Source organism: Danio rerio, chromosome 18 (genome assembly GCF_049306965.1).
Source record: "Danio rerio strain Tuebingen ecotype United States chromosome 18, GRCz12tu, whole genome shotgun sequence".
NCBI classification, from domain to species: domain Eukaryota; kingdom Metazoa; phylum Chordata; class Actinopteri; order Cypriniformes; family Danionidae; genus Danio; species Danio rerio.
Window position 1 is genome coordinate 16,475,001 of NC_133193.1, and position 24,204 is coordinate 16,499,204.

The following is a 24,204-nucleotide window of genomic DNA, read 5'->3' on the forward strand; positions in this document are numbered from 1 at the left end:
ATAGAAACTTAATAGATTGTTTCCTGTTTACGAGATGCTGTAATAAATTTGAACGTATTGTTTTTACCATGCATACGTAGACATTGCATATAACATTAGATCATGAAACTTGATTTACTTGAAAGTCTTGGGAAAATCATGGAAAAGTCATGGAATTTTATGAGGGTATGAACCCTGTATATAATATTTTAAACATTGTTTAAACATTTTTTGTTGTTTAAATTTATATAATACTAAAATATTATAAAATTACTTGTAATTGTAATTAACACTATTCTACTTATATAAAATATGAACATCTATTTTAATATTGGATCAAATATATAATTTGCGGAAGACTCTTTTATAATAGAACTTATATTAAAATGTATAATTTGTTAATATTAATAATATTGTAATCACTTAATAATATGATAAAATTGTATTAACAGTATTGTATTATCATGAATATTTTTCAAAATCACTTAAATTGTTACATTACTAATGTGTTTTATAAGTTTAGATTTTGTTTTCGCATATTTTCAAGCAAATATTTAATAATTCAGCTGATATCTGAAAAACTAGTGAATTTGTTTACTTTTAAGTAGTATTGTAAAGTATTTATTTTATATTTACTTTATTTCATTGATGAAACATGAAGCAAAGTATTCTTTAACACATTTTATATTAATATGAAATGTTTTAAATTTTATGAAATGTTTTCGCTTTTGTAAATGCCAAAAAAGTCTTGAAAAAATGTACTTTTTCACCTCTCTAGGATCATTGAGTTCAACGGAGGCCAGTCTCCCCTCACCTATAAGCGATTTCAAACACTTATCAGTCGAATGGATCCTGTGGAGATGCCAGCAGAGACAATCACAGCTGAGATTATGGGCAAATGCTCCACACCGGTCAGTGATGATCATGATGACAAGTTTGGTGTACCGTCTCTGGAGGAGCTCGGTGAGACACCCATGTTCCCTCACTTAGCATATGTGTGCATGTCTTTGAACTGCGATTGTAAATGAGGATACGTGTCTTCAGGTTTTGAAACAGAGGGACTGTCCACTGCTGTGTGGCCCGGGGGAGAGACTGAAGCTCTGACTCGATTAGAGAGACACCTGGAGAGGAAGGTAAACAAGTACTCTATTACATTACGTTCTTGAAGTATGTATTTTTACATTGTATTTAACTAGATATATTATAATGTTTAATATATCATGATAATGAACAGGCACCATATTGATATTGTGGGCACTTAAAAATCTGTCAATAATTATTGACATATTTATTTTTTTAAGCATATTCACATTGTATTTGCAGTGTTTTTAACCCTAAGAGTGTCATCAAATGCTGGGAGATTTAATTGATTAGTTTAATAGCTCAAACATGAATATTTTCATATGCTAATCTGATCTACTACATACTGAAAAATTGATTAAAATATTATTTATAGGGCTCTATAAATTACAGTTAACATTGTGCACTACCTAAACAATGATAAGTTTTATCAATCTTAGGGAATGTTAATTTCTTAGGTGATGCCTGATAACACATTTAAATCATAGTTGTAGTCCTTTTATTGAATCTAGATTATGATGATTAATAAAAAGTCAATTGTAATTTTAATCCATTATCATTTACTAATAACACTTGTGTTACATTGTTTTTCTCTGATCAGTTATATACTTTAAAGCAAACAATGTTTTGTTATAATACCAGTTTTTCAGCTTAGGCCAATATTGTGATGATTACTATTATAAGCGTATGTTTAACTATACATATTATAATTAAATATATTGCACACTTTGTGCATGTAAATGTAAGTTTGTGACCGTGCCCATCCAATGTCATTATAGTTGGACCCATCTTGTAATGGTTACTTCAGGATAACAAAGCTCGAATAATTTTAAAGTGGTTTCTTAAATGTGACCATGAGTTTGCTATACTCAACCTACACAGTCACCTGAAATACCAATGAGTGCATGTTGTTTCTTTCTATGAACTATTACTTATTGTTTCTGCTTGTTTTTGCAGGCTTGGGTGGCTAATTTTGAACGCCCCAGAATGAACGCTAATTCTTTGCTGGCCAGTCCCACAGGCCTGAGCCCTTACCTGCGGTTTGGCTGCCTCTCCTGTAGACTTTTCTATTTCAAACTAACAGACCTCTACAGGAAGGTAAAGATGACCTTGTTTTGACTTGTTAATCAAAGCAATATATGATAGGTTGTTCCCGCCTTTGAAAGTTTGAAAGTATAAAAGTTTTTCCCGCCTTTTCGATCTCAGGTAAAGAAGAACAGCACCCCGTCTCTGTCTCTTTATGGCCAGCTGCTGTGGCGCGAGTTCTTCTACACAGCTGCGACTAACAACCCACATTTTGACAAAATGGAGTTCAATCCCATCTGCGTGCAGATTCCATGGGACAGGAACCCAGAGGCTCTGGCCAAGTGGGCCGAAGGTCAGACCGGTTTCCCGTGGATTGATGCAATAATGACCCAGTTGAGGCAGGAGGGATGGATCCACCATCTGGCCAGGCATGCAGTTGCTTGCTTCCTCACACGTGGAGACCTGTGGATCAGCTGGGAAGAGGGCATGAAGGTACTGCAATCAGTATTCTGGATTTGCATATTGTTCTGTAATGATAGCTATAGGAAGAAAAGACTACTTGAATATTCTGTTTCTCTTGAGATATTATGTATGAGTTTGAGTTAAATGTTAATATTTGTTTTATTCAATAGCATTTCTTCCAAATTGAACAAAAAGTTGTGTATTTTAGTGAGAGAGCTTTTATAAAGAAAAACATAATTGCTCAAAATAACAAATGTTTTTACCAAAACAGGGTTATTTCACCATATATTATTTTCTTAATTTTTCATAAATTAAAACATTGAAATTGCATTGCTTAAAAATTAAGCCTAAAACATTGCACTTTTTGAATTTAAGTTATTTGATTGAAAATAAATGCTCTAATTGACCATTTTTTTATTTTAAATTGGGAAGAAATATCATCAGCAGTTTATAGAATAAAAAAGGTGTGCTTTACTCAACAGGGTAAATAGGGTCCATGGGGTCTTAAAGTTAAAAAAAAGTCTTAAATTTCAAAAACTAAATTTTAAACCATAAAAAGTCTTGAATTTATTGAAATATTGCCTTGTACAGTTGGTCTTAAATCAATTTTAACTGGTCCTAAATTTTCTGTATGTAAAGCTATCTAGCATCAAATTACCAACAATACATCTCAAAAAAACTTTTAAATAAATAAAAAGATCTGTATAAAGTTATGTTAAAAAAAAGAATGTATACAACTCGAGTCTGCTTGTTTTGACATTATGTAAAATTTGTGGCTAAGAACTAATTAGAATGTTGTTATTTTTTCTGCTGGACCAAAAAATTATCCTTAATGTTTAGCCCTAAATAGGTCTGAAATTAAATTCTTGATGGTCTTAAAAAGGTTTTTAAAAGTCAAATTTGTTAAATTTGACTTTGTGAAGCCATTAGAAACCCTGCTCAAAAACATAACTATAAATCCAGAGATACTGAATTTTTAGATGGTCTTCTAGATTTTCCAAGGCTGCATATTGAAATTATATTATGCTGGTTTTCCCTATGAAGGTGTTTGAGGAGTTGTTGCTGGATGCAGACTGGAGCGTCAATGCAGGAAGCTGGATGTGGCTTTCGTGCAGCTCATTCTTCCAGCAGTTCTTTCACTGTTACTGTCCAGTGGGCTTCGGTCGACGTACTGACCCTAATGGAGACTATATAAGGTGCCTTACTAGACCCCTGCTTGTATTGACTAAAATTGACAATATTGTGAATAAATTGAAGGATTCAATATTACACCTTTCTTTGAAAACATATTTTTTAAAATATTTTTTCAGACGCTATTTGCCCATACTGAGGGGCTTCCCTGCCAAATTCATCTATGACCCTTGGAATGCCCCAGAAAGTGTTCAGAAGGTCGCCAAGTGCATAATTGGAGTGCACTACCCCAAACCAATGGTTAATCACGCTGAGGCTAGCAGGATAAACATTGAGCGAATGAAGCAGATTTACCAGCAACTCTCCTGCTACCGGGGCCTTGGTAAGAATATGGTGTACTTTTCAAATCCTCAACTCTTAGAAATCTAAATCAATCATAACAGCCCTCAAAATGGTTTAAACATATTAGTGAATATGTTAAAGTATCAGAATTTCTACAGAAATATGGACTTGCCACTGCCACTAGATACACAGACACACTGCTGTAAGCATGTACAATATGCTTCTGCAGCCAAACAATAATATCAAAGACAGGTGGAGCTGGGGTAGGTGGAGGGTTTCATAGAAACTTTGATAGCATGTTGCAGTTTTAATCAACATCAAACACTGAACCAGACTTTTTAAATGTTCAGCAAGCAATATTATTGGCTGCAGAGGCCAGTCAACTTGCCAAACGATAGCTTGTATATTTCATCAGCCTGTGCCATTTAGATTTACATTACTGAACTAGATATTTGAACTGATTTGTCCAGCTGTAAGATCTTGGGTTTTAATGGATCTTTATGTAATGTCAGGGCTCCTTGCAACTGTTCCATCAAACACAGCCAACAATGAAGATAGTAATGGAGCAGGTCCTTCCTCGGGAGACACACAGGAGAGAACTCACATTACAGGTATACAAACAAGCACTTTATCAGCTAGCTTTTTCTTTCTAATTGATCGAAATTTTGTAATATCGTGCACGTATTGATCATCTATATTGGCAGTTTGGTTAATTTTATTAATGTTTTATCAGTGCACACCTTACCAGCAAGTTCTCAATCAGAGTTTCCAGCATTTGCAGTGTCATGTGGTCAACAGCTTGTCAACAGTGTGCAGCCACAGCCAGGTGTGTATTTAAAAGGATGCTTTGAAGTAAATGAAAGCTGCTTACATGTGAAGCGTGAAATAGACCTTCGGCTGCTTGAACAAGAAGTCTTTCTTTCCAATCTAGGTTACTCAGGTGCTGGCATGGTTGGACAAGCTCACAAACAGACACAGAGAGGTGAGTTCTTTCCACACCATCTCAGGCTGCATTTACACTACTGAATGTTTTTAAGATGAAAACGCTCCTCATCCAGACTGGTGTTTTTAAACCAGAAAAAAATAGCTCTTTCCACCATATACACCCAAAAACATCTACTTAGTGACCATTCATCCTCACTTGATATGCACATATTTTGCTGACATTTATTTTTGCCATCTACCGGTTGTGTAATGGTCATATCAAGGGGATTGACGAATCATGAAAATGTTAAGGATGCTCTAATTGATTGGCTGAAGATCGATATCGGCTGATAATTACATTTAATGACTCAATCTGTACTCGCCAATCTAGGCAATCTCTTGAACCGATCACAGGTGTTTGTTTAGAAGTTTTCAAGTCGCACTTGTGATCCTGTTTATTATACATACCCTACAGCATTCACAAATTAATGATGCTTATGGAGGCATGAGCGAATGCGCTCACATCACAACAGTTAAAATATATACAAATGCGGTGCAACCTGTTTATACTGTATAGTGGTGCAACTCCTGTCAGTAATGGTCTTTTTGTTGTATTTACTGTGTTTTGAGCAGCTGTGACATGAGTGGAGAGATTTTTTATAATATTTCTTACAAATTTTTATATGTGTTGTATTATTTTCTTTAAAGTTGCTTCTGGTCTTGTTATGTTCACACCTTATTCGTTAAAAGAGATGTGTTTAAGGGATTATATGCAACAGCCATAATTTATTATCTTAGGTAAGGAGAGATCGCCACTTGATCTCATACTTGATCTCATACTTGTGCTTAATGCATTATAAAGCTTGAAGCCTTAGAATCGGTACTCTGCATCAGCCAATCACCATGATAAGGAATCAGTACTTGGTATCGGCTGTAAATATCCTGATCGGAGCATCCCTAGAAATTTTACACAATAGTACAAAAGAAACAGTACAACAGCATCTTCAAACTAAAACAGGGTCTTCAGTGTATTTAAAACACTCAATTTTGTGAGTCAAAGATGTAGAGTAGAATGTACACCACGTGTAACCTTGACTAAGTGATTTTTTTTAAACAAAAACCCATTAGTGTAAATGGCACCTCAGACCCTTTATACACTTCTCACTGTTAAAATGACCACTCATTAAGATTATAGAGTAATATTAAATGTACAAACTCATGTTATGCAACTTACAAATAGAATTGGGTATCGTTTAAGTTTTTACGATGCAGGTGCTAAATGGATACTGGTACCTAAACCAAATTGCATACTTGTGCACTATTCTTTGCCATTTTGAAGTATAAATAAGTGTAAGTAGTGCGTTCACACTGAAAACTCTTAAAAATAATAAGTGCACTTTAATTACCCGGATGATGCACTTATTCAGCGGTTAAAATTAACTGTGAAACGATAGACAATTTATGCACTTAACAGCCACTGCTTTGCTCACGTAGCGGAAGGGGCAGAGCTTTCGGACACTGATGTTGGATAACTTTATTTTGGATTGTGAAAGCAAAATTCTCCTACAAGAGTGATTACAGTGCCTCTAGATGGTGAATGCAGTTATACCCATGGCAGATATTATTTGGTAGTTTGGTCATTAGTTTCGTTAATTTGCCAACTGTCAAACGTCATCAGGGAAAAGGTTTGAATTTCCGCTTAGTAAAAAACATTCGCTTTCCATTTGGGACAACATTACATGCATATACTATGCTGTTGAGTGCGCAAGTGCATAAGTACATAGTGTATAGTGTATACTTTTCTGTCTACAAAAAATTATAGTAATTGAACAAAATACGCAAAAATAATTTAATATGAAATTCACAAAAAAAAAAAAAAAACTTGCCGTGCTGTGTTTTTTCATAACACTTATGTCCAGGGCTTGACATTAACTTTTTTTGATCACCAGCCACTCTGGCTAGAATTTTGTTTTTCAACATTACTAGACACTCGCCACTTTCACTAGCCACAATTTTGTTGTTGGGAAAATGTATTGTATATGCATAAATTCGAATTTGACAAGCTAAAATTAATTGATTTAAACTTTGTGTTATTTCCACATGCCTCCTAGTTCTAGTTTTTTTGTGTGTGTGTGTGTGTGTGTGTGTGTGTGTGTGTGTATGTGTGTGTATGTGTGTGTATGTGTGTGTATGTGTGTGTATGTGTGTGTGTGTGTGTGTGTGTGTGTGTGTGTGTGTGTGTGTGTGTGTGTGTGTGTGTGTGTGTGTGTGTGTGTGTGTGTGTGTGTGTGTGTGTGTTTGTGTGTGACTTTGCTCAATATGCGTGGATTGTGTTTTCATAGTGTCGCATTGCAATTAGCTTTTATTTCACATGACTTTTCAGGGCTCAACACTGTAACGATTTACCCATTTTTTTCTCTGCCATTTCTCTGGAAGTATCTCCTTGCCACACATTTTAAATAATGTGTCAAAATATAGCTTCGTACAAACAATTTATTCAACAAAAACTTCTAATTTTTTGTTACGAGCCAACGCTGGCAATTTGGAAATTATTTGCAATCAGTCAGAGAGGCTAGTGGGAGCAACTGTCTAACCCGTCACAACTGAAATCTACCAGCATTTGGCGGGTTGGCAGGTGTTAATGTCAAGCTCTGCTTATGTCTGTCAAATTTCTTAAGTACAGTAGCTGCTGTCAACCACACAATGGCCTGATAAAGTGCTGACATTTTCAGACAAACTAAGTAGTGCAAAAATGATTCCGAGCACATGTGTCAGCTGCTCATACATCAAATGCACAGTTACAAAACTCAAGCTGGGCACATACTGTAAGCAGGTTTAGCTATTAATTACAAATTACAGTTAGATTACTCGTGGTTTACTGATTTAAAATATAGCCTATTGATGTCTTCATATTAAGAAGTACCAGTTCTCTACTTCGTGTTCCTCTGATTTCAGCCAAAGCATATAAGTGACACCGAAATGAATTGTTCCAATTTAGTCCAAGTACTTACTGGTTAGATTATACAGTCGGTAAAATTGCAATATTAACCTGTGGCTGTTTACACTCTAAAGGCAATCTGACTATACTGTATGTATTTTCAAATATATTTGGAACTGGTCAAAATTTGACAAGCTCAAAACCTTTTAGACTTCATTTACACATGCATTTAGATTCTTCCACTTGTAGTTAGATTGACCGGCACCTGACATTTGAACAATAATGTCAGAAAGAAAATATAACCTCTCTGTTTTTGTCTGCAGTAAGAGGAATGACTGCTTTTAAGCGACATGGTGAAGACCGAACAACAGATTTTCCATCAAAGATTCAGAGAAATGACTGCAATTAACCAAGGAAGCAAGAATAAACACACAAACCTTTCCTCAGACTAGTGATGAGACCAAATCTGAACAAAGGACATCTCTGCATGGCTAATCCACTTCTCCATGCTTCGCTGTGCCCTTTATGCTTTGCCATCGTGTCATTCTGCTTGTTTAGCTTGAGTTAGCATCAAGGTCAAGCGTGGTGGACCAGGAAACTGTAAACCAAGCCAGTTGATGTGACACAATCTACGTAACTACAGCATTTTATCATGTAAGCTGTTTGTTGATGAGGAAAACGCTTTGTCGTATTATTCACACAATCCACAACTTGTATGTCATTTCTCTTTGTGGCCGTATGTGTCTAGCATACCATTTAATGTCTATTATGTGCATTGTTTTGCCTTTTATTTTGGCAGTAATTGTGTTTTAAACAATTCTATAAAATAAAAGAGGGATTTATGGAGAAATTCACATCTTAATAGTGATAAGCAAGACTTTATCAGCCATTAATTCAAACCTTTAGTAGCACTTTGATTAATTAAATAATTTGAAGTTCAATATTAATTTATAGAGAAACGCATTAAAATTTAAAAACTAAAATTCCAGAGCAAGAAACGTTATATTTAGAGTTTTTGTTTTGCTTTTTATAAGCGAGTAATTTTATCATTGAGGCCTGTGGCTCTTATAAGCACAATTGGATTTGTTTCAAGGTCTACTATGTATATATTAATGCTTATATTGTAAGTAATACAGTTGGCAAACCATTGTACATAACTTCTTTTTTTCTTGCTCATTTACAGACTTGCCATTGTATATTTTTTATACGAGAGATAATACATTTTTTGATTGCCGTAATGTCTTCTTTATAAATCACCATTAAAACATTATAGACCCTTTACTAGGTTTCAGTGACTGATAACCTGTTCATCAGTGTATGCACTTGAAATGGTGTTATTGACTAAAGGGATGTTAATTATGATCGGTGTTGTTTAGTTGGAACACATTTAATCATATTGCGGTTTTATTTTGTATGAATTGCATATTCTTTACATGAATTTTGTAGTCAGACAACTACAATAATTAAATTAGTTACAGTGTATGCATTCCTAAGAACTTAATTTAGGCTAATTTAAAGCAGATTTTCTATAATACGTCACAGTTAGACTACTGAAATGCACTTCAAATCTCAGATTTCTCGCTTTCAGCTGGTCCAAAATGCTGTGTTGAGATTTATGTGTAATAGCAGAAAACATGACCACATTACCCCTCTTGTGGGGGTCTCCATTGGCTGTCCGTCCAATTCAGAATTGATTTTAAAGTACTTTTACTGGTATATAAATCCCTTAATCTAGCCCAAACCTATCTCTCAGAGCTGTTGCATTTTTACACTCCCGTGAGAGCTCTTAGATCAAGTGATCAAAATCTAATTCCTCAGTCCAGATTGAAATGTAGAGGGGACAGAACTTTCTCTGTGGCGAGTCCTCGGTTATGGAACACCTTGCCCCTTGAGATTAAAATGGTTCCATCATTATCTATTTTTAAATCACTTTTAAAACGTACCAGTTTAGCTTGACTGTTTATTATTATTTTAATAGTCCTTTATACTTTTTTTTCAGTCGTTTCTCTTGTCTTATTTATGTTTTTATAATCTGTCTTTTTATTTTACTTTGTCAGAGCATTTTGGTCAGTCTTTTTAAATGTGCTCTATAAATTGAACTTGAAACTGAACTTTAAATAGTTATATATTGGTTAAATAATGTATAATATACATTAAATAATCTTAACAAATATTAAGCTTTTAAATTATGTATAAATCTCAATTAAAAAAAATAAATAAAAAGTATACACATGACTGGTTTTCCATGCAGGTCACATATAAGTACTGGATAAATCAAATCTGCCTTTATTTTGTGACAAGTAGCCATGTAATAAGTGGAATAATGTACATTTTGGCGGTTGTTTTCACAGAATAAAGCCCTTCAGTGTTATATGATTGTGACGTGAGATGTACATTTCTCTTACTCATTAGATATTTTAAGCTAATTCTAAAATGATTTATGAAAGACAATAAAACACTGAAGGCTTGAATGATGGCACTGGAAAATTCATCTTTAAGGGAATAAATTTTAGATAATATAATATACATTCAACATGCCATTAATAATGCTGATTTTACTGTTTATTCTGTGAGAACAACCTACTGTATATACACTCACCGGCCACTTTATAAGGTACACCATATAAGTACCGGGTTGGACCCCCTTTTGCTATCAGAACTGCCTTCGTGGCATAGATTTAACAAGGTACTGGAAATATTCTTCAAATATTTTGGTCCATATTGACATGATAGCATATTGGATTGAGATCTGGTCACTGTGGAGGCCATTTGAGTACAGTGAACTCATTGTCATGTTCAAGAAACCAGTCTGAGATGATTTGCGCTTTATGACATGATGCGTTATCCTGCTGGAAGTAGCCATCAGAAGATGGGCACACTGTGGTCATAAAGGGATAGACATGGCCAGCAACAATACTCAGGTTGGCTGTGGCATTAATATGATGCTCAATTGGTAGTAATGGGCCCAAAGTGTGCCAAGAAAATATCCCTCACACCATTACACCACCACTACCAGCCTGAACCGTTGATACAAGGCAGGATAGAACCATGCTTTCATGTTATTGACGCCAAATTCCTACCATCCGAATGTTGCAGCAGAAATTGAGACTCATCAGACCAGGCAACGTTTTTTTCAATCTTCTATTGTCCTATTTTGGTGAGCCTGTATGAATTGTAGCCTCAGTTTCCTGTTCTTAGCTGACAGGAGTGGCACTCCATGTGGTCTTTTGCTGCTGTAGCCCATCTGCCTCAAGTTTCGATGTATTGTGCATTGAGAGATGCTTTTCTGCATACCTCGGTTGTAACTGTTTGAACTGCAGCAGATCGTAATGACCATGTATAAATGCCCAAATGCATTAAGTTGCTACCATGTTGGCTGATTAGAAATTTGCGTTAGGGAGCAGTTGCTCAGGTCTACCTAATAAAGTGGCCGTTGAGTATACATTATTTCTTATTTTAACATTTCAAGATTCTATAATGCACAGAAAGTGAAAAAGAAGTGCATTAATTTTATTGTATTAGCATTTAAATATCATAAATTATTATTATTACTATTACATAGCATTGAACATGTGCATATACTGCTGCTTTTTGATCACTCTGTACTCACCACTAAAGACTATTGGCTAATAAATCCATATAGATAGATTAGGCTGAAAGCATTTTCAAAATGGCATATTTATATGGTTAATAATCCATGTGACACCAAATAATCGTGAACAACTTAATTTTATTTGCAAAAAAATAAGCTAGTGAAACTGACATATTAGCTTTTTGTTTGTTTTCTTTTTTGTCTGGTTCATTATTAATTTGAGACCGCCACTCCCATTGGATGTCACATGTTGACCCAAGCAGATGTTTTAAAAGCTCCATAATCTGTCTGTGTTTGAGGACGAGAGAGATGCGAACACTTTATCCAAATCCTACAGGACGACGGTAGTTTATTAAATAAACCAGATAACGCTCTGTTGGTGAAAAGACCTAAATGATGAACATCGAGGGGGAGGAGATGCGCAAGCCAATCCGGCTCATCGCAGCTGCCTGCAGGGATATGGGCATCGGGAAGGACGGACAGATTCCCTGGTGTCTTCCGTAAGAAATAGTTACCGTGTTCATTCAGATTAGCCAATGCTTATGTATGGTGAAAATTATGTTGGGGGGTACAATGACTTATTAATTCGACACATATACAAGCGTCTGACAAACAATTTGTCGAAATAAATCGGCCTTGAACATCTATATTTCTTTTTTTAGATAGAATAAATTTCAGGTTTAGTTACGGTATGCTAGGTATACAGTATAGTATGACGCTAGGCTAGCATGCAAAGCAGCACGTTTTACGATTATTAAATCACTAAAAGCATCACCTTACCTGTCTTTCTTCCGAAAATAACTTCAAAGAAACCTAAAATAGAAAAAAAACATGTTTTGTGGTAATAACAAATTATTTATAGTTTTGCTACATTGTCCACCATGGATATGTAACATCAAGTTTGTAGTAAAACTGTGGTTATACAAATGATAATCAATCAAAGCGTTTAGTACAATAAAACCAAGGCAAACTTGCATAAGGACTTGCTTCAGTTCTTGACCTTTTGGACTTAAAATCCAAGTAACAAGTTGTTGTACAATTGTGTACAATTCTGTAAATTAAATTATGTATTTTGTATTTGTGTATATGTATGGATATTATCAATGTTTGGCAGGATTTGCATAAAAAACTTAAACACAATCACACAAAACAGGGTTTTTACTAATATTAAGTTATATCAAACTTTAAAATAACAGTTTGTATAGTCTTGTTATCCACATAGGATCACAATAGCATATTTTGAGTCTGTTTTGTACTTTTTTTGTCATTTGTTATTAATATTTTTATTAATAGTATTTATTTTGCCCCAGTTTTGTATCCTATTGCTGGAATGTGCCATTGACCTTTAAAACTCAAACTGAGCGTCAGCAGGTTTGTGAATTGTGGAAACGTCGAGCCCCCCTCTGCCAGCCCATTGAGATAAGAGATAACAGCACGTGCAGTCCGATAGCATATGGGTTATAGGCAACAGGAATTTGCTTTATCTTTCTGGAAGAGAATATGATGTTGTCATAAAGCTGCTCATCCATACAAATTAAAAATAGGATCAATACATTAAGCTGATTTAGGCACGCCATTAACACATCAAAGATTTTTGTCATGCAGCTCAAATTGCATTTTGCACACTATGCAGTTATTAAAGTTGTACGGTGCTAAATACATAAACTACACAATCTGTGTCTAATGTGTTTAAATGCAGAAAAGAATTTCAGTTCTTACTGGATACAATAACAGCCGTGTCGGCACCCGGTAAGTGGTTTTAAATTTGTTTTGATGTATATTAAAGAGCATATCTTAATATTTAATTTTAGTAATAAAATAATTGAGGGTTTTTTTCCGGTGCACATCAGGGAAGAAGAATCTGATTGTCTGGGGCCGAATCTGCTGGTTCTCCTGTCCTGAGACGGTTTTTCCTTTGGCAAATTGCATAAATTTGGTATTGAGCAGAAAAATGATGTAAGCATCCATTCATTCATTTATTTATTTGTTTGTTTGTTTGAAAAGACATTGGTACTTGTATTCAGTGAGTATGTGATAAATTAATTAATGTGAAAATTATTATGTTACAAAGGCTTTATATAAAACACTGCTCTTTAGATCTTTTAGTTCATCAAATAAGCTTGAAAAATGCCACATATTTTTGAAATTGCATAAAATTTATAAGTGTTTCTGCATCAGATCATCATATGATTTCTGAAGGGTCATGCATGCAGTAATGATGCTGAAATTAAAATTTTAAACAGGAATGGGCGACATGGTGGCTCAGTGGTTAGCACTGTCGCCTCACAGCAAGAATGTCGCTGGTTTGAGTTCTGACTGGTTCAGTTGGCATTTCTGTTTGCGTGTTCTCCTTGTGTTCATGTGGGTTTCCTCCAGGTGCTGCGGTTTCCCCCAAAGACATGCTGTATAGGTGAATTGGATTAACTACAATTGGCTATAGTGTACGTGTGTGAATGAGTGTTTATGGATGTTTCCCAGTACTGGGTTGCAGCTGGATGGGCATCCGCTGTGTAAAACATATGCAGGATAAGTTGGTGGTTCATTAGGCTGTGGCGACTCCTGATGGGAAGTTGAAGGAAAATACATATATAAAGTTTATATAAAAGTTTAAAATAAGCTTATCCTGCTCACCAAGGCTGTATTTATTTATTCATTCACTCCATTCATTTACTTTTTGGCTTAGTCCCCTTATTAACCTGGGGTTGCCACAGCGGAATGAACTGCCAACTTATCCAGCATTTGTTTTACGCAGCGGATGCCCTTCCAGCTGCAACCCATCACTGGGAAAGGCTGCATTTATTTAATCATAACTACAGTACAAATGGTAAAATTGTGAAATGTTATTGCTCTAAACTGTTTAAAAGTAGTTTATCATTTAATATTTCATTTATTCCAGTGATTTTAAAGATGAATTTTCAGTTTCATTATTCCAGTCTTCCCAGTCACATGATCCTTCACAAATCACTTTAATAGTGATAAAAGCAATAATGACTGGAGTAATAATTTCATTTCAAACTACACACAATAAGAAAGCAGATATATTTACATTTTTTTTTATAAACATTTAACAATGAATTTTTTTTACATTTAATAAATGCTGCCTTGATGAACAGAATCACATAATATTTAAAACAAAATTACTCCAAACTTTTGACTGGTAGTATATATTTATATATATATATATATATATATATATATATATATATATATATATATATATATATATATATATATATATATTAGGAATCGATCGAAATTTATGCTCAATTTCGATTATCAAATCAAAAAATAGAATCGTCTTTGCTGCCACGCCCCCATGTCACGTCAGCTTGGCTTGCAAAGCGGGAAAAAAACAGGCTTGTTGAAGTGCTTGTTAAACTGCAGAAGCAGGAGACCCGTCGAGAGAACTTAAACCCTCTCCTCTTTCAATGAAGTCGCCGGTGTGTAAGCATTTTGGATTTCCAGTGAGTTATGTTGACAACGTTCGTGTTGTCGACAAAAAAAACACAGTTTTGCAAGCTCTGCTATGTACGTATTACGTATGGTTCGTCTGATAGACAACACCAGCATCGCGATCCTCCAACCGCCCACGTTGCAAATCCGCTCGCGAAAAGTACACACTCAGGCCCTGTTTACACTGTCTTTGTTTTTAAATGACATTTTAGAACGACAACGATTTGACATCCACAGTGGTGTGTAGCATTTCTGAGCAGCCCTCCTTCCTCTCTACCTCTGAAAATGCACATCACGTGACCACACAGACGCACACACACTGTATTGCGCTCGAGACAGCAGGTCCAGGCAGTCAGAGGACTGCTTCAATCTTTCACTCACTTGTACTTAGTCATTTTAGCGAACACCTCAGATACTGTTGGCTGGTTTCTGTTGGTTGTGCGTCTTTTTTACCGACGCCATTATAATGACACAGATCACTGCCTATTCCCGAGTCCCACAGAAAAAGTGATTGACAGGTGGTAATTATGTGTGTATCTTGCCTTTATTCATTTACTGTATGATTTGTTTATGGGTAAAACAAAGACCATGCAGGTCAGGTAGTTTAAACGGTAGGCTACAAATAATTAATTGGTCATTAATTAATTAATTATTCATAATCGAATCGTGCCTTTAGAATCGAAAATGTAATCGAATCAAGGATTTGGTGGATCGTGACACCCTTAATATATATATATATATATATATATATATATATATATATATATATATATATATATATATATATATATATATATACATATATACCTAAAAAAAACTTGCTTGTTAAAACATTGCACAAATATTTGAATTAAAAAAAACTCCCAGGAGGACTAATCATTGTCTTTAACTGTATCTCTTCAGTTCAGTGCCTCCGCATGCCCACTATCTGTGTAAGGACTTTGACTCAATAATTCGCCTGGTTTCTGAACCTCCTTTATGTCACACTGTGGAGGTCATCTGGATCTTAGGAGGCACTGAAGTCTATAAGGTGAGACTCCTGATTCATCGTTTGTGACATTTATAGGTATTAACAAACACTGTACTTCATTTTATATCGTGACCATATTATTTAGGAAAGTCTAGAGCATCCCTGGTGTGATCTCATCTATCTGACCAACATCATGGCCAACTTTGAATGTGACGTCTTTTTCCCAGAGTTTGACCCCAACATTTTCAGGAAACAAAAAAGGTAGGATTATCCTCTGACTACTTCATTTTATGCATCTCATGCAGTGGTGGATGAAGGTAGGCTCACAAGTAAATCTGTCTAAACATAGAGACAAATAAGAGTAAATTAAAAATGGCATAGACATATATTAACAAACAAACATAAATAACAATGTAATAAAGTTACATCTTAAAGAGAGAAAGGAAGAATAAAAAGAGTTTTCACTGCTGAATCAGTGCAGGATTTACTGAATACTCATTCTGAACAGATCATTTGAATCAGTGAATGGTGTCCTAGAGTCTCGCTGTGAAGGGACGATTTAATTTGAATCAGTGAATCATTTACTGGACACTCATTCTGAACAGATCATTTGAATCAGTGAATCATTTATTCAAAACTCACTCTGAAGAGATCATTTGAATCATTGAATCATTTAGATGGAGTTCGCATGTTCTTCCAGTGTTGGCATGGGTTTTCTCCGGGTGCTCTGGTTTCCCCCACAGTCCAAAGACATTCAGTACAGGTGAATTGGGTAGACTAAATTGACTATAGTGTATGAGTGTGAATAAGTGTGTATGGATGTTTCCCAGAGATGGGTTGCAGCTGGAAGGGCATGCGCTGAGAGGGGTCTGGATGCAGACCTGGTGCAGTGCATTCTGAGCTGCATCCAATGCTTTTTTAATGCGCTCACCTAACCGTTACAGTGACGTCACTCACTCCATTGAGTCTGACATTGCATCACTAGGTGATGCAATCTCAGCTTGCATCATAAAGCCTGCATCCAGATACTATTGCATCCGCTGCGTAAAACATATGCTGGATAAGTTGGTGGTTCATTCCACTGTGGCAACCCCAGATTAATAAAGGGACTAAGCCGAAACGAAAATGAATGAATGAACATCCGCTGTGTAAATAATATGCTAAATAAGTTGTCGGTTCATTCCGCTGTGGCAACCCCAGATTAATAAATGGACTAAGCCGAAGGAAAATAAATGAATAAATGAAATTCCGCTCTTTCATGAATTAAACATTATCTGGTCTCTGAGCAGGTGATAATTTCTCCTCATCATAATAACTTTTTACTTGGCTTCACTCAGAAAATGTAATAAAATGAAAATAAGATTTTATTTTGGAGTGAAGTAAAAGCTTCCTAAGATAAACATACAGCAATAAAGTACTTGAAACATGTTCTATGACTATGTAGTGAAGTAAAAATACTCAGTAGCAGGCCCGGATTGGCTAATCGGGAGAACCGGGAGAATTCCCGGTGGGCCGGTCCGTTTTTTGGCCGCGAGGGCCAGTGTCCCTAGCTGCTTGCACTCTCAGCAGTTGCACTTTTTAAATGTATTTGTTTATTTGACTATAACCTCACTCTTTTTAATCATTATTTTGCCGCAGCTCCGCTCTTTTTTATTTATTTTCTCGCAGCCCCGTGAGCTAAATGCAGTCCGCAGGTTAATGATGATCATCATTAACCTGCGGGCTGCACCCCATTCCACCCCAAACAGCGGCTCCTTAGTGAATATTAATTAATATTAATGAATATTACACCTGCTCAATGAAAATCAGATGATTAACTACATTAATAAATCTTAACTTTTAATCTTAACATAACTTGATCAGAAATCTAAAATGAGGAGAAGAAGAGTAGGGTAAAACCAAGAGTAGACATCAATAGGGGCAGATAACTTTACATTTCTTCACAGAGCCACCATGGTCTAGAGGTTAGCACGTTACGCATTGACGCGGCCGACCGGAGTTCGAATCTCACCAGAGTAAAATATGTTTTTTTCAGTGTTAAGACATAAAATACTGTTTGGGTTACTTATGTAGGAATACATTTTTTGTGTGTGTGTGTGACGACTGTTACAAAGGACTGGATATCTATAAAGAATTAATGTTCTCATATTTATGAAAAACATTTGAAGTTCTAAAGCAGCTGTGTCATTTGAAACTTAATTGGAAATTACGTTATTTTAATATTGTCAGTCGTCGACTGAGGTGGGCCGGTCTAAGGTTTGAAACTCCAGAGCTAAAAAGGAGTCCCACTCCGGCCCTGCTCAGTAGTGTCCACCACTGAATTGCATTTTAATGTCATTTTAGACATGAATGGATTTATTGACTTTTGTTTGTTTGTTTGTTTTTCTATATAAGCTTTCCCGGAGTACCCGATGAAATTATTGAGGAAAATGGGATTAAGTTTCAATTTCAAGTCTTCAAGAAGATTAAAAACTGATTCTGCAAGAACACAAGAGAGTCAAACATGATGCAGGATTTGATCAAGGTTTTTACACTTTTGAATACCATTCAATCATATTTTACTGATTTTAATACAGTTCAAGTATATTGGCTAAGAAGAATCTAGCAGTATTGCACAAAACACTTTATCTCAAAAGCTGTCTTAGGAGCTTCAGTGGCACACTGTCGGCTTTTGGGATTGGCATAAGCACTTACTTCATTTAGTCTAAAATGACTAGAGAATGCAGCTTTCAACATGATACTCACATAAGCCCATTTCCACCACAAAACTCATATATGGGTAGGCAAAATAATCTTGTTTCTCTTTTTGACAAGATTATTTTGCTTGTTTATGGAAAAAAAACTCACTTAATTTTGACATTATTTCGTAAAACAAGACATTTAATTTTGCTTATCTATAAAATGCCTCTCGATTTAAGCCTTTTAAGATATTTGGACTAGAAACCAGACGTAGTATGGCATCACCATGAAAGTCATTGTTAGATTTTCTGTGCACATTTATTCAATAAGAATGTACATGGCTGCATTCTGTGGTGCTTCATCACCATTAACATCTGAAAAGCAGCGAGTTCTTCATAAAAACCCATATGGAGAACACTTTCCTGCTACCGAGCTCAGTTCTTACATAAGAAGTGACACAATGTGGAACATGAGGAGGACTCAGACAGTGGTGCCAGTGATGAGCAACCCTTCTCTCAAGATAACACGCGCTACTGTCTGACTAATCAGATCTACTGTTACTCATCTGACGGTCAGCACTGACACGAGCGTGATGATGACGATTTAAAGCAGATGAAGAGGTCCACACACACATATACAAACCATCTGCTGTTTCAACTCGCTGCCTTAATGTAGTATTCAGCTTTTGTATGTGTGTGTGTGTGTGTTTTGTGTGTTTAACATGTATCATTGTATACACACTTATCATTTTCTTTTGTTAATTATGATACTGCTTGATGCTATATTAACAATCATCATAAATTAAACATTTAACATTTGTGACAGCTAAAATGAGCAATACTGTATGTCTATTGGATAAATGTGTGAGCAAATGTGTGGTACACATTGTGACAGCGAGTGGCTTTCCCCACTAGATGGAGGCAGTAGCTTGGATGAAGACTGGCTGTGATGCTGAAATCGGCCTGTAGGGGTGTTTATGATGGATTTACTGCATTGGGCTTACTAATCACGAGTTTGGTCCAAATGCGCTGTTTGAAACATTGTGAATTTATGCTTGGCGCTATCTTACAGCATCAAAGCAAAAGCAAAGGGCAGACATTGTTTTGCTAATCGATTGCATACAGTCATGTTCAAAAGTTCTGAGTTTGTAAAATGAGTTCACACTATAATACAGGATTTACTCTATATAAAAGATTTAAAAGTGACAGTACTACAGAATTTATATTAATAATAAATATAAAAAATACAATACATGCTAAATAAATTCTGTTCTTATGAGAAAACATTGATCACGATAAGAATAAAACATTTTTTTACTTTACTTTTGAACAGATAAATGCAAAATATGTTAGCAATCACAAATTATACCCCCAAATCACTATTATTATTATAAATAACAAAAAAAGAGATATTAATGTAGGCATTTTATCCTTTTTCAAATAGGATATATTAGTTATTATATTGCCTTTTATAATATATTTATATTAGTTATTTGGGTCACACTTTAATTTTTAACATGTACAAGCCAACTAATTCTCATTAGATTATAAGTAAACTGTTAGGTTGGGGTTAGGGTTGGTGTAAGTTGACATGTTCTTGCAAAGTTTCTTATAGTCATTTACATGTGTGTTGAAGGAGAAGTATCAACAGATATTAAGCAGACAGTCTGCTAATACTCAAATGGACCATCAAAATAAAATGTTACCGTTATTTGTTACTGCAAACATCTTACTGTTTATCTATCTGTTTATCTATCTATCTATCTATCTATCTATCTATCTATCTATCTATCTATCTATCTATCAAGGATCATATATGAGTACAACCCTCACAAATCTCTTTTAAATGAATATTTTCTGTATCGCATGTTACAATATTATTACATATGCATTAATCAATACTGAAGACAAATCGGGAGCTAATCTAACAAAATAACAGTCCAAAAAAATAGCCCAAATTTTTATGTTAGGGGAATATATATATATATATATATATATATATATATATATATATATATATATATATATATATATATATATATATATACTCATATACTCACTGGCCACTTTATTGGGTACACCTCTTCAAGTGCTTGTTAACGCAAATTTCTCATCAGCCTATCACATAGCAGCAACTCAATGCATTTATGCATGTGGACATGATCTAGACCAGTGGTTCTCAAACTGTGGTTCCTCCTAGTGGTACGCGGAGGAACCGCTGAACAATGAAAGAAACAATTAACACTTTTAATCCTTTAATGCGTAATATAACATCGATGTGATCAGCATTGGCTGTTTTATGAAGCGTACGATCACAACGCTGTGCTTAGAATGTTTATTTTAGTGCATTGTGTCATAAGCTGTTATAAATCATTTCCCGAAGTTTAAGAATTGATTCTGAAGCGTGATTTGACTGACATGAAAAATGGCCAATCACAGTCGACCTTGTCTAGTTGCGTAAAACGTAAGGGCGGGACAAATGCTTTCTGTGTTGCAGAGACAGAAAAAACAACTTAAAAACAAATGTTTTGTTGGATTAATGCTTCTCGGATGTTTTCACTATAGAGATGTCTAGCAGAGTAATTAAACCGCGGACATATTTCCTGCCTTTTTAATGATCTACAAACACGTTTCGCTCTCCGTCAGCCAGTCTCTCGCCTCTGACCTGTCACTCCTCTAAACACAGTCTGAATGGTGGAGCGGGAATGGAGGTATTGCGCAATAACTCATTTCTACAAATGTGGCGAGTGCTTTATTTTAACACGACAGCGCATTCATTTACGCAAATCGCTAAAACAGATATGTGAGCTTTTAAATAGGCTTTTTTTTTTCAAATGAACTGCAAGTCCTCTCAGGATCGCCCGTGTGCTCAGATTGAATACAATCGCGATCTTTCCACTATTAAAGTAGACATTATTTATCTTTGCTCCTTGACTAAATTTAGTCAAAAGTATTCAAAGTTATTAAGTATTTAGAAATAGATTGATACATGATCGATGACAATGCTAATGGTCTTCTTAAGTGTTGTGATGTGAAACTTACTTTTAGCAAAGGTGGAATTTTTTTATTTTTTTTCTTTACGACAAAAGAATTATGCTGGAAATGTTTCTGGATGAGGTATTTGTGTGATTTACACATTTAGCTGTATTCTGATCTGTCTTAAAGCATTACAGGTCAAAGCAATCCGTTGTTACTTATTGTTTATTTATCAAAATTAACAATAAGGCTCTTAAAGCACTGCTTTGATAAATGTAGTGTTGTCATATTTCAAATACCTCAAGTAAAATGAAGTCATTTGTTTTATTAATTTTTTTTTTACTGACTGTACTTGTATTTTTTTTTAAGTTTCTATTTTAGATTAGGTTAAATGTAAAATAAAATCTACATGTGATGTACAGCTTTTTAAGAAACAAATTTGCCATATTGTAAAGAAAAATAGTGTAAAATATGTAAATAAAGGCTAAATTAAATATTTTTACCATATACTTCAATTAAACCTTTCAAAGCTTGTAAATATCGTTTAAAAAATGGGCAAAAAGTGTCTCTATGGCCTTAAAGATTATGTGGTAGTTTTACCAGTGCTATTGAAAAAGATTAATTGTCATGAAAGGAAAAATCGACCGTACTTCCTTTGTTAGGGCAAGTTCCTATACATGTAGCTTTGGGATTTAAGCAATTAAACCATTCAATCAGGTTTCCACGTAAAAAAGTGATTTCATAATGAAAATCAGATTTATTTTTTCAAAAGTAACCAACTAGTACTTTTTAAAAGAGTACTTTGTACTTTTACCTAATATTAATATTATTTACTAAAATTTGTGTTATTTTAGCAGTGTAATAGTATTTTTCTTTAGTACAAAAAAGATTTCACAAGCATTTAGTGCAGGTTTATTATATTATTAATATATGATTAATAAATATTATTTTTTATGTTTTTTATTTGTATCTATTCCTATGCAATGTTTTATGGGTTGCTGAGAATACTTTTCAGGTCTTCAATACATGTCAGTCTTGAAAAAAAATATAGGTGCTGGAATTGATTTTCATTAGGCTGTGCCTGTATGAACCCTGTCATGTACATTTAACATATATTTCAAGATTTGTCTGAAAGTGTAGGAATGTGACATATAGCCTATATTTATAAGGTAAAAGCAACATCTCCAGCTTTTGATGAATAGGCTACAATGAATGCTTTAGATTTAAGTACAGCAGTTTTCTTTTTACTTTTTAAGAACAGCGCCATTTTTAATGAACTTTTAAAAGCACATTTTAACAAAAACTTTTTTTTTTAATCTGCAAGCACAGTTAATGTTCAGACTATTTCAAATGTTTAAAGTGAATGATAATAATACATATTCTTAATAATAGGAATTAATCTGCATCGTTTTTAAACCGTGCACACCTGTAGCTGCTTAATTAGGCCTATGACGCTATTTTTTTAATACTGGTTAAAAAATAGCGTCGTAAGGTGGTACTTGGAGAGACAATTTTTTTCTAAGGTGGTACTTGGTGAAAAAAGTTTGAGAACCACTGATCTAGACGATCTGCTGCAGTTTAAACTGAGCATCAGAATGGGGAAGAAATGTGATTTAAGTGACGTGGCATGGTTGTTGTTGCCAGACAGGCTGGTCTGAGTATTTCAGAAATTGTTGCTCTACTGGGATTTTCAAGCCCAACCATATCTAGGGTTTACAGAGCATGGTCTGAAAAAGAGAAATTATCTAGTGAGCGGCAGTTCTGGGGGCGCAAATGCCTTGTTGATGCCAGAGGTCAAAGGAGAATGGCCAGACTGGTTCCAGCTGATAGAAAGGCAACAGTAACTCAAATAAACACTCGTTGCTACCGAGATTCAGAAGAGCGTCTCTGAATGCACAACATGTAACATGTCCAACCTTGAAGCGGATGGGCTATAGTAGCAGAAGACCACACCGGGAGCCACTCTTGTCAGCCAAGAACAGGAAACCGAGGCTACAATTCACACAGGCTCACCAAAATTGGTCAATAGATCAGAAAAACCTTGCCAGGTCTGATGAGTCTCCATTTCTGCTGCGACTTTCAGATGGTAGGGTCAGAATTTGGCATGAACACCATGAAAGCATGGATCCATCCTGCCTTGTATCTATGTTTCAGGTTGGTGGTGGTTGTTTAATGGTGTGGGGGATTTATTCTTGGTACACTTTGGGCGCATTAGTATCAATTGAGCATCGTGTCAACGCCACAGCCTACCTGAGTATTGTTGCTGACCATGTCTATCCCTTTCTCACCACAGTGTGCCCATCTTCTGATGGCTACTTTCAGCAGGATAACGCACCATGTCATAAAGCGCAAATCATCTCACACTGGTTTCTTAAACATGACAATGAGTTCACTGTATTCAAATTGCCTCCACAATGACCAGATCTCAATCCAAAAGGATGTGGTGAAAAAGGAGATTCGCATCATCTGCAAAAAGAAAAATCTGCAGCAACTGCATGATGCTATCATGTCAATATGGACCAAAATCTATGAGGAATATTTCCAGCACCTTGTTGAAACTATGCCATGAAGAATTAAGGCAGTTCTGAGGGCAAAAGTGTGTCCAATCCAGTACCGGTAAGTGTACCTAATAAAGTGGCCGGTGAGTGTATGT

The 24,204-nt window shown here is 35.2% G+C and overlaps 2 protein-coding genes across 2 annotated transcripts in view; both read left to right on the forward strand.

The window, feature by feature from the left end:
- The window catches only part of cry1b (cryptochrome circadian regulator 1b), a 24,405-nt gene extending 15,242 nt beyond the window's left edge, over positions 1 to 9,163 (forward strand). The window contains exons 4-13 of the mRNA NM_131790.5: positions 758 to 942; positions 1,024 to 1,112; positions 2,017 to 2,157; positions 2,266 to 2,577; positions 3,592 to 3,743; positions 3,858 to 4,060; positions 4,533 to 4,631; positions 4,754 to 4,846; positions 4,952 to 5,002; positions 8,206 to 9,163. Of these exons, the coding sequence (NP_571865.5) occupies positions 758 to 942; positions 1,024 to 1,112; positions 2,017 to 2,157; positions 2,266 to 2,577; positions 3,592 to 3,743; positions 3,858 to 4,060; positions 4,533 to 4,631; positions 4,754 to 4,846; positions 4,952 to 5,002; positions 8,206 to 8,291 (1,411 nt within the window). The 3' untranslated portion in view covers positions 8,292 to 9,163. The remainder of the gene's footprint in view (positions 1 to 757; positions 943 to 1,023; positions 1,113 to 2,016; positions 2,158 to 2,265; positions 2,578 to 3,591; positions 3,744 to 3,857; positions 4,061 to 4,532; positions 4,632 to 4,753; positions 4,847 to 4,951; positions 5,003 to 8,205) is intronic.
- A 2,610-nt stretch (positions 9,164 to 11,773) lies between these two features.
- Positions 11,774 to 19,407, forward strand: zgc:153031. The gene is given in 6 exon segments (NM_001044830.3): positions 11,774 to 11,974; positions 13,174 to 13,223; positions 13,325 to 13,430; positions 15,831 to 15,957; positions 16,043 to 16,158; positions 18,292 to 19,407. Coding segments are annotated over 6 exon segments (588 nt in total). The 5' UTR covers positions 11,774 to 11,867; the 3' UTR covers positions 18,374 to 19,407.
- Positions 19,408 to 24,204: the final 4,797 nt, after the last annotated feature.